General features: G+C 27.2%; 1 protein-coding gene across 1 annotated transcript; it reads left to right on the forward strand.

The window, feature by feature from the left end:
* Nucleotides 1-571: 571 nt before the first annotated feature.
* LOC145846748 (galactosylceramide sulfotransferase-like) lies at nt 572-11979 on the forward strand (the record flags this gene model as incomplete). The annotated part of the gene is made up of 6 exons (XM_082953368.1): nt 572-701; nt 2010-2115; nt 2988-3139; nt 5233-5425; nt 11035-11175; nt 11716-11979. Coding segments are annotated over 6 exons (986 nt in total), but the record flags the coding sequence as incomplete, so codon positions are not given.
* Nucleotides 11980-12233: the final 254 nt, after the last annotated feature.

Here is a 12233-nt window from a genome sequence, read left to right on the forward strand (position 1 = left end):
TTATTGATTAATTTAGTTTCTTTTTAAGATTAGGCTACTAATAGTTTTTTTTTTGCTGTGTAAAATACTGCAGTGAAGTGTATATATACAAATCTTTCAAATCACATATCTTGAGCTATCATATGGTCTTAATTCAAAAAATAACGAACTAACTAATACACTTTTTTGTCCAATCTGTGGGGCTGTTTTTGACTAAAACTAAATCAAGGCTTCAAGTTTCCCATTTATAAGGTTCTTTTTTTTACCAGCACCTTTACATTAACAATTAAAATAAATAAATTTTTTGAACATAAGCTTTTATGTTTTATTCATCTGGTCTATATAAATAAATTTATAATTATCTAAAAAAATTTTCACTAACGGTTTAATTTTTTCAAGCACTTTAAAAACATATTTTGCTGCTTTTTTAAACTTAAGTGAGTACTATGCTTTTTCTTCTGATGTTGTAGTACTTTTTTATTTAATTTAATATTTAACTTTTATTAACAGACAAGCGGAACCATTTAGCGGTGTTCCCCTAAAACTTAACTATATTTATTACTATAAATTAATTTATAACTTTTTTTAACAGATACCCACAACCTGACTGTCGCCCTTCCCCTCAAGGGTCACTGGGAATTAGGGGCTTACCCTGCCTACATCGACAAAAGGCTAATCGACCCCCAACTTCCCAAGTATGACATCATCGGCCATCATTTTCGGTTTGTTGTTTTATCGTACTTGATTTGAACTTTCGAAATGTTATTTCGTTTTACGATCTCTAAGTTGCAATTTTAAACTTTTTTAAATTTCAGTAAGTTTATATTACTTCATTTGACAATATTTTGCAACCTACTTTAATACCATCTAGTTTTTTTTTGTTTATTCTAAAGTTAGTTTTAAAAAGTATGTTTAACATATTATAAAACTTAACAAATTTTTTCTTAGTTTATCAAACCGTTTTTTGTACAGTTAACTATTAATTCACTTGGCACTCTTTTTTTAATTATTTTTTATAACTAAATGCATCTTATTAGTAATAGATATAACATCTAGGTTTACGAAAACTCAAATTATTGAAAATATACTGTATACCGCATAATTTTTTTTTATGATACTTCATTTAAAATATACACTTATAGACATATAAGTTAAAAGAACACAGTCACTGATTTCAAACTTATGAAAAACCGTTAATTTTTTTAACATTTATTATGTGGTTATAAATTACTGCGATTGTATTATAGAGTTAAATTATTTAATCAAGTGGTTAAAAGTACCTTACACAGGCTATGTATAAAAAGATTTTGACCGAGAAACCTCAAAAATGATTTGATAAACTTTTTGACATTTGTAACAAGCTTTCGTAGGGTCTAGAAGCTTTTGCAGCTGCCTTTATGTTTATTGCTCAAATTTTATGCAAAAATTGAGTTTCATGTTAAGTTTCGACTTTATAAAAATTTATTCATAATTTTGATAATATTTTGAAAATGTAGCAGATTCTTAATTTAATCTCGTTATACGTCTAGTTTTAAGAAAGTTCAGCTCTGAAGAAGCATAAAGGATAATACATATTTAGTTTCTTTGATTTAATAGTTTATCAAACATATTACGTTAGTTTCCTTAAAATTTTAAAACAAAATAATATAACACAAAAAAAAGCTAGTTCTAATTAATTAAGCTGAACTCAGTACCTTAAGATTATACATACTTATATGTAAAATAGTGTTTTAGTAGTTAAGCTAATTAAAAGTGTAAATAGTACTTTTTAAAAACTAATGTACATATTTAGTAACTACTAATACAAATAGAAAATAAAATAATTACTCGATTTGCAACTACTAACATTAATACTTATACTTTACATTTATTTATGGACTAACACTAAAGTGAAACTAAAACTTAACATTTATATCTCTTTGCAAGAACTTTCAAGAATATAAAACCAATATTGGCTGCAAAATTTTTCAAATATTTCATAGGTCAAACTGTATATAACAATCATTATAACTGATTTGTTATTTTAACAGATTCAACATTGAAAACCTTAGGGAAATAGTTTACCCAGAGACCCAATACATCACAATTATCAGGGCGCCAAAAGATAACGTGGAATCTGTGTTTGGTTTCTTTGTTGTTAGTTTTTTTGTTTATATAAGATATACTACTTTATACATATCTTTTTAAATTATGCTTCAAAGGCATAAAACCTAAACTTATTAGATATAAGAAAATTGTTTCTTGAAAATGCTTAAGAGAATAAAACAGGCAATTAAAATTTTCTACAACGTTTTTATGTTTTTATAGAAATAAAGGCTTATCTAAGTTGTGAACAACATAAAACTTTTAGCTCTTTAAATCTAATTTTAATTAAAAGACGTTGACTTATTTTCAACAAAAATGGTCTTAGATGTAATAATTGCAAAGTTTGCTATACATGCTTAAGCTTGTTTTAAAAACAAAAGCTTAAAGCAAAAATAATAAATAAGTCCTTTGATAGTTCTCGCTTTGAATAAGTGTTTTGTCAGATTAATTTAATGTTGATTTATTGACAACTTTTTTTTTCATTAACATAGCCGAACGTCAATAATCATATTTAAGTATATATAAGAAACTTAATAACAAATTTTTTTACAGAACGGTATAAATTTTTTGAATAAAATGAACTACTTTTATATTGTTCTTTAAAGTAGTTCAATAACTTTAAGCTTGAATGAATTTGAACTAATATTTTACTAACAGTTTAACTGCTTCTTTTCAAAATACGATTTGAACAAACATAAAGTTGATAGATTTGATCAGTAGGGTTCAGATATTTTTCTTATAATAAACTTTCTTGTGTAAATTTAAACTGAAGTTAGCTCATAAAGTACAAATAAGTTATATTTTCCTTTATGTAGTTTAGGCAAGCCTTTTAGCTGTTTTAAGGCTGCTTATTTCGCAAAACAAACAAAAAACTTTATAAGCATCAATTTCTTAATTTTATTTACACATTTTTTCTTATTCAGGATCAATCACCGTTCAACGACTGGCTGGCGAATGTGAAAGCCGACACGACAGCACTGAGACTGCAGACATTTTACGACAAACCTGACAGTTTCTTCACCAAGGACACCGATTGGTACTTCAGGTCCAAGAATCACATGTTCTTCGATAACGGGTATTTTTTTGTTGTGAGAATAATAATAAAGTTTTTTTTGTTACAAACATTGTTTTTACTTTGCTTTATAATCTTTTACAAAAAGTTAGTTTTTATAAAATAGAGGCAGAAACTTTTTTTTGTTATTTTTATAAAAAGTTTAATTTTATTAAATAAGTAAATGGTTTTAAAGGTTAAGGAATGTAACATTTTCTTTTTGTCTAAGATATTAAGTGTTTGTTTTTACGAAAAATAAACACTCTACTTTACAACTATCCATTAAAACTACTTGTAAACATAAATAAATAATTAAAATTTTAGATTAAAACTAATATAACAAAAGTGGAATATGATTTTTATAATAAATACAGAACTTTACAAAACAAAGTATTCCTTCACATTTATAATTTCTTAATCTCTTTTCGCGTACTTCTAATCACGTTACTACATCATTTAAGCACCCGAAGGCATAAGAATAACCAACAATTCTGACACGATACATCCGTACAAGTAAACATATATGAAAAAAAATCGAGATACAAGAAAATGTCTGACACAAACACATAAAATTTCCGGCGAAAAACGTCGCATTAACGGTATTGATTGGATTTGAGGTTGCGTTCAGGCTTTGAAAATAGCACAATTAAATTCTTTCATAACCTTTTCATTTTTATCAATAAAACAGTAGCCTGGCGGATGCAGAAATTCTGACGTAATTTCAACGCCTCTTTTTTGTTAAATTTAAATCAAAGTTGACGCATAAAATCTTGTTAATCGAATTGCGGTCTGTTGTAAAAAAATTTGCAAGCAAGCCGCAGTGTTATGGAAATAAAAAACGTTGTTAAATCTTACAACAAATTAAAAAAAAAAGTGAATTCTTAGCAGTTCTTTAAAGTTCATGAACTACCGCACGAGAGCTTTTGTTTATTGGTAAGCTGCTTACGAGCTTTGGCAGCTTTAAAGATCACAAAACACTGAGAAGTGTAGTTTTGCGCACTTGAATGAATGTAAGTGTCTAAGCTTTGTTTAATGTCAAATTAAATTAACGTATTTTAATGTCAGTAATTGATTTTTGATAGCTGTAGTCTTTAAGCTTCAAACTGTTTAGTTATTTAATTTATTAGACATTAAATTTAAACGAAACTTTAAAAAAAATTAAATTTGACTTATTCTTATTAACTTATTTCTTTCTTGTCTTGATAGTCAAATCCGTTATCAAAAAATCAAAGCTATAAACACTAACAGATATGTATTTTAAACCCTTAACTTTTGTTTAAAGCCAGAACCATCAGGTTTATATAAAAAATAAATCAAAAACTATAAATAGGTTTGTAAATATGACAATACTATAATTGTTACCTTGGCTTTCACTGTTAAAAGACTTTGCTAAATACAACGTTGCGTCAAAAAAACATACAAACTAGTTTCTAACACATGCTAACAGAAACGTAGCTAGAAAACATCTGCACCCCTTTATTTTCTTAAAGGTTGAAATTTATAATTTTTGATAAGCTAAACTGTGAAAAATAATAAAAAGTACTAGTTCATATATACTTTGTTAATTTAACGACAAAGATAAAAGCTTTCAAATGTTTTATCCTAGGACCTGGATGCACAAAAAACCTTTTGAAGTTGCATACCACTTGGATACCTTTAAACCTCTTGTCCAGGACTGAAAAACAACAAAACTAAATTTATTTGAAACAATCACTGCAGTCTATATAACAGCTTATCATCCGTTCTTAAAAAAAACTTACCAATTTTAACATTTTGCTGAAAAAACACTATCATCATTGTTTATCTACAACATTATATTACTACTATCGTAACTACTCATAACTAACCATATTTCTACCACACAGTTATGATTAAAAAAAAGTAAAGCTACAAATAAAAAAACCCGGCATAAGCTTATAAAAAAAATATTTATTAACCACAACTAATAATGCATTTTTACAAACATTTGTTTACTATTATATTCATAGTTACGACGTATCAAACAATAATAACTGCTCATAACTGACCATTTTTGATAAAACCTTCTTACACAACATAAATACAAAAATTTTCAACTAATTTTTAACAATCAATGATCTCTTTTTCATCTCAAACAGCTACGACGTGTCAAACACGGACGAGGCTTACATCGACAGCAGGATACAGGAGATGTCCAACATCTTCTCGCTGGTGCTCATCACGGACTTCTTCGACGAATCGCTGATCATGCTCAAGCACAAGCTCTGCTGGGACTGGCAGGACATCGTCTACATCAAGTTCAAGATGAGGATCGAAGAAGCCAAGACTGAGGTTGGTAACGATACTGTTTGAATTTTTTTATACTGTTTATAATATACTAATTAAACATTACAATAAGATGTTTTTGGTACTTTTGTACGTTACAGTGTTTGTACGAATCTTTATGCGACAACTTGTAAAATAATACTAGTATACTTTTAAAAGTAAATTTTTAGTAGAATTTAAAATTTTTTAAATAAGAAAAATCTTTTGCACTCAACTTAAGACATTTACCAGCTGTAGATATTTATTTTGAAGTAAAGTAAATTCTCTAAGGTTCTGATTTTAACTATGAACGCTTGCCCAACAACGAATAAAACTTATACACTTACTTAAAGTGCAATAAATATCAACCCGTGTATATCTTTAAAAAGTTAGCTTCTCAAGTACTAACAGTGAGTGGTTTTTAAAAGGTTAAGTAAGTTATTAAAAAAATTTTTAAGCAAGCAGCATTTCTTAGAAATAGCTGAGGTACATTTATGTCTACATTAAACCACAGCTAAGTGCTTAATAAGCAGCAAAAGTAGTAATTTATTAACACACTTAAATCTAAAAATTATAAATAATTATGTTCTGTGGTGTACCTTAATGCTTTTAAGGTGACAAAAAAGTTTACAGTAACAAATAATAGATTACTGAACATTAAGAAACAACATTCTACCTTGAAAAACATAAAAAAGGCCGGCGCTAACAGATGTGTTGGTATATGTTAAAGCTTTTTAGGTGACAAAAAATTGAAAAATAATATTTAGCAGATAACCTTTTATTTTAAGTTAAGATTTTACTTAGATTTTTAAGATCAATAAAATGTTGTGTCGTTCCTTTGGCACTTTTATCATGTTAAGTTTTAATTTTGAAATATAAAAGTTTCTGCCTGTATAGATTAAAAGATTGAGCAACACAAACATAATAACAAACTTATGACAGTTGACTTACGAAGGCTGCCACATTTAATGTTTTTATAAATATAAAGCGAAACCAAACTCCAACACAAATAAAACTCAAACGCACTTATATCACCTTGTGTCTATCAATAAATAAGCCCGCTTAAGTTTAGCCTAAACAAGATTTTCCATCTATGAAACCAGTTTTTGATCGGTTTTCAGTAAAATTTAGTGCTAAATAAAGACACAAACTCAAATGAGCTTTATACAAATGGTATGTCTATCATGCTAACTTGTTGTTACGAATAACACCTGCAATGTTATAAGCATTTAATACCGTTTAAATTCGATATAAAACGGCATTTATATGACGAAAGTATATAACAGTAATGCCATTCATTGTAATCTGCTGTTGTATTGCTTAAAAATGGCTGAATACTTATGACCTATAATATGTACTTTTTAATGTTTTAAATAAAGGGTTGGTAGCTTTTTGTGAGTGTTTATTTAGAATTTTTTTTTTTTTGCGTGCCGCTGTAACTTTCGGAAATTGTATTAATAAATATATAGCTTAGAAGAAAAACTTTAATAAAACAACAATTTTTAAAATAAGCTTGATAGTAAAATAAAATTATCAACATCCCTTAAAATTCAGAACGAAAAAAGCTATACTCCTTTTCCTTAAAACAATTATCTTTAGCGGAAAGCACGTCATCAACCTCATACTCTTTGCCTGACAGACTGTATTTGTTTTAGATCCCTGTTATTGTTAAGTATAAACTGTATTTCCACAAGTTTGTTAACTATGTTTATTTTTTTACGTAGCAAATATACTAAAACATTGAAGCTAAGCTAACGTAATCAAAAAAAGTATGCAAACTTAAAGTATTTAGTAGTACTCAAATAGTTGTTTACTCTAGACACAAAATATTTTATTTAGATCTACGTGAATAAAAATAACTTAAAACTTTTCAAACACAGCATTTGAAGTAGATACAACATATACATGCCACGAATTTATGTCATTAAGTCAACTTTAACAACATTTTTCTTTATTAATTGCTTTTTAACATCTGGTATTGTTTGTAAACAAGCAAATTTATTTTAAATATTTACACTATTGATGTATTTAATCATACTTGTTCAGAACTCAAACATCTTAGATTTTATATGTATCCCATGATTTTATTGAAACTTAACATGTAAAACGTTCTTAAGAACATAAACATATTTTACTACTTAATACGATTTAAAAATGTCTGAAAAAATATTACGTATTTTAGTATTATATTTCTTCTACTTTCTTAATATCTACACTGTACAAAAATAAAATAAAGCATAAAAAGTCGACTATAATTAATCAACATAAACTAAACTATTCTGCACAACGTTATCTAAGTTCGTTGAGCTTACAAAAATAACATAGCACATGCTTTAACACAAGGCTTAACAAAAAACATTTTCAAGGATCTGTAGTTAAGTATGCATGTTAGCGATTTGATTTGTAAACACGGATTTATTTCTAACTGCAAAAAATTTGGTAAATTGTTAAACATTGACTCACAACATTGTTAAGTTTAAAATCAAACAAATTGGTGCAAAAAATTAATTTGTTATTATCACGATTTATTGTTACCTAAACAATAAACTTCTTCAATTGTTTGTTCTCTCATGCAACACATGTAAGACTACAACTTGAGGGTATTGTAATTGATGAAGATTTTCAAAAGAACGTGCTGCTTTTACAAAACAAAAAACTAAACTTTTTATGAAAACAACTAGCCACGAATTTCATATGTATAAACAATAAAACTGCTTTGTGTGAGATCTCTTGTTAGAAACTCTTGGTGTTTTTTATAACCTTCAAACATAAACGCTTACATTCAAACAAACTTAAAGAATTAAAAATTAGAAAATAATAATTTTTCACGTTTTCTCGATGTTAAAACACAGAACACGGTTTGGGTCTTTTAATTGTCCTAAACAATTTTTTAATGATAGAAATACGTGATTAATATTTTAATTTCTTAAATTTCATTACAACTTAACCTCATACGTACAAAGTTTGAACACGTTTAATTTATGATTTTAAAACTATTTCAGCAGTTTGCTGCAATTAATTTTGCTTTAAAAATTTAAACATAAGTCACTCATTTAAAAAAGGTTTATTAATTAACTTCGTTTAGTTCATCATCAGAACAAACTTGCTAAAAACTGATAATGTTATAGCGTAAATTTAGTTATAAACACTAATTTTGATATACATAGCTAAAAAATGTTACGTCATAAAACATAAAAGTCTGTTTAAAATGTCTAAATCAGAGTTGAATTATATTTATGAATTTGAAGTTGTTTGTAAAACAGTTGAATCTATTTTTTGAGAAAGAAACAATAACAAATTGCAAATTTTGAAAGTATATATTTCCAATGTTAACTATGAAATAGATTTAACTTAATTTTGATTAATTCATATTTTCATTTTCAAGAAATACTGAAATTTCAAGATTTAAAGTACGCTAGTTTCGAGTGTTCTAAACTAAAAATACAGCGTAATTAGTTGTGCTATTTATTTTTACATGCAAAAAATACTTTATCTGTTTATTTTTAATAATAGCTCAAATAATTTTATGATATTTTTTTAATGTATAATATTAACCCAAATCAAAATATTTCATTTAGACTTGTTAAAATTTTGTTGTTTTCAAATACTATAATTTTAGCCAGGAAAAATAGTTTTATTTTCAAACAACTAGTTTGTATCAACCTACTACAAATGCTGAGTTTATAAATAAATAAAAAATGCTTTATTTAAGATATCTATAATATTTTACACGATTTGAGGTTGCCACATAGATTTTGTGTGGTTATTCTAATAATTTAATTAAGAATGAAAGATTGAACACTTATTTCTTGGCCACATCACAGAACTAAAAAATATTTAAACCAGATATTAGTCAAACACTGTTACACGTACATTACTTAGAAATAATTTTAATATTACCAATTTAATTAGATATTTAAATATTATTTTGAAACTTCGTTAATTGTTTAAAGCTTTATTATATTTAAATTAAGTATGGTATTGTATTAATGAGAGTAACCACAAACGAGTATATTAGTAAATTACAAAACTAAAATCAGCCACATAAGTTTAAATATGAGTTTTTTGAATACACGTAAAGTTTTAACTTTTGGATTTGATTTCTCATAAGTTTATTTTACCTAAAATCAGTAACTAATTAAAATAAACAAACTTAATGGTAGCGACAAAATAAATAAAATAAAACTCCGTATAAATAAAATTCAATAACCACAATTTGTTTTAATTATTTATGTAACTTATAACAAATAAAAAAGTACTGCAAGTATATTTTTAAACAAGAGAAGTGCTTAAATATTTTGTAAGTGGGGTAAACCTTTGTTTTCAAAACTGACAGATAACAACTTTAACTAGAGATTAAAATAAATTTACTATCTTTTAGTTTAATTATAAACAATGCGTGTTAGCTGGTGCTTGTTTTAATTCTAATTGAGATTACTAACAAAACATATGTGCATGCTTAATATAAAACCTTAAGTAGTACGTGACCTACCTTTGCTTATTTGAAGGACGTGCATTTTTATCAGCTAGTTATTTGTAAGTTAATTTAAAAGCTGTCAGTTTAATTTTTAATTTAGAAACATTTCTTTATTTCATACAGCTTGTTCGTTATGTATAAATTAAAACATAAAAAAAATCTTTATACTTGTGAACTTAAGAAATAGCATTTTATTTTAAGCAGTTTGTTTGAATTTGTTAGTGAAAGCCAAGACATTAATAACTTATTCAACTTTATTCACAAAAAATTGTTAGTTAAAATATGTTTTGAACAGAAAATAATGTTTAAACTTATTTCGTATGCTCGGTCTAAAATTAGACTCTATCAATCAAGATTAATTAAGATTTATAAAAGTTGTTTAAAAAATCTGAGCAAGCTAGCTAACACTAAAATATATGTTTCTTTAATTAGTAATCATTTTAAAAATTATTATTGATTAATTAGCTTTTCATTTTTGCGAAACTTGTTTGTTTACAAAACATTCAAGGCCAAACGGCTTTAGCAGATATACTTCACTGTACAACTGTTATTGATTGTTTTTGTTTCTATGAATGACTTATTGCTGAAAATTGTTTGTTTGTAAAAGCCAGTAGCTGGTACAAATATGTTGAAAGTTACCAAAATGATTTAAACTTACGTGAACCTAACTTTGTCAAAATTTAAAGTTTTTCTAAGTTAACAACTTTTGTTGCAAAAGATTAATTGTTGCTTTTAAGACACAATATAACACCTTGTTTAAGTTAAAACGTTATTAAAGTTTGATAAATCTTGTTTAGAGAAAGTTCTACATCTACAATATCTAACTTCGTATTACTCACATAAATTATTATTTTATTTATAAGTGTTATAAGCTATTTTTTTTTCTCAAACTATTCTACCGCTTTATTAATTTTTTCAACTTAACAAAAGATTTGTACGCAGTATGCAGCTTTATAGTTCAAGTTAATTAAAGAATTTTTTTTTCTACGTACATCACATAATTTAGTATATCGTAAACAGGAAGGTAAAAAGACTCGGAGACAATTGATTATGCTAAACTACTACCGTGTACCTGTAAACTATTATAAGTAGTTAAGTAAACACTCATTAAAAAATGAAAAATGTTATGTTCTATGTAATTGTAATCAAATTACCACAGGTAAACGAGGAGCTGGGTGAGAAGATACTGAAGTGGAACCGGGCAGATATGAAGTTGTACGACCATTTCAACAAGACTTTCTGGGCAGAAGTTGACAAGTACGGGAGGCAGAGAATGGAGGACGACCTCAAAGTTTTCCAGGTTTGGATTTTCTAATTTAACAGATAATAATATAATTTTCGTTAGAAACTTAAAAAAAAATGTTTGGTCTAAAATTGTTAGTGATTTAAAGTCTTACAAGTGGTATAACAGTAACAGTTTACAGGTTATAAAGTGTTATAGTATACAATAAATTACATAAGAAAAATATTAGATTTATCTACTGCTTAAAAGGTTTTAATAGTTAGTTTTAATGTTTAATTGTACCAAGTATATTTTTACAGATAACCTATAAGATTGCTTAAGTAAAGCTCAAACGGTTTTAAAAATACGATAAAAAGTTTATCAATACCATAAAAATAGTTTAAAGCTTAAAGACACTAGAAGTAGCATAGAAAAGTTTAAAAAAGATTTATAAGGTTTTAGACTTGCCAGTTATAGCTTATAAAGTTCTTAAAATCTTGGCAACTTTAAAATTTACTTAGAAGACAGATTTCCTAAGTTCTTGCTAGATTTCCTAAGTTCTGACTGTCATTACATTAAAAACACACTTAATAACATCGCTAAAATACATGCTAACAGGAGAAACGCGACGAAGCTGAAGACCTGTGCATCGACTCGTACCAGCCGTTCAAGAAGAAGCCGTGGATGCTGGGAGCCAAGCTGAAGAAGAAGCCCTCGGACTACTGCAGGCACCTGGCGTGGAGCGAGACGGTGTACGGAGAGCACCTGAGGGAGAAGATGTACTCCTCCATCGACGGCATAACCACTCCGACGGAGGAGGAGGACGCCAAGAGGGAAGAGCTGTTCCAGGAAGTTGCCACGGGAGCGCTTAGGACTCTGTAAAGGGGGTTTTGGTTCGGGGGAATTTTTTGATAGTTTTTTTTCTAGTTGCCTTGTTAATCTGTGTAAAGTTAATGCAAAATGATAGTTTTGTATTTTTATAAAGATATATTTATCATAGCAACAATATTTAACAAAGGGATTTTATTGCTTTGTTAAGTGACCAACTAATAAAAACAATTTTCTAAAGGTTTTAAGAAGTTCTTGGCAAAAACTTAATTAATTTTATTAGCACTATTCAAAACAAATTTTAAAAC

This window comes from Thalia democratica, unplaced genomic scaffold, assembly GCF_965202585.1.
Source record: "Thalia democratica unplaced genomic scaffold, ktThaDemo2.hap1.1 HAP1_SCAFFOLD_600, whole genome shotgun sequence".
In the NCBI taxonomy this organism is placed as follows: domain Eukaryota; kingdom Metazoa; phylum Chordata; class Thaliacea; order Salpida; family Salpidae; genus Thalia; species Thalia democratica.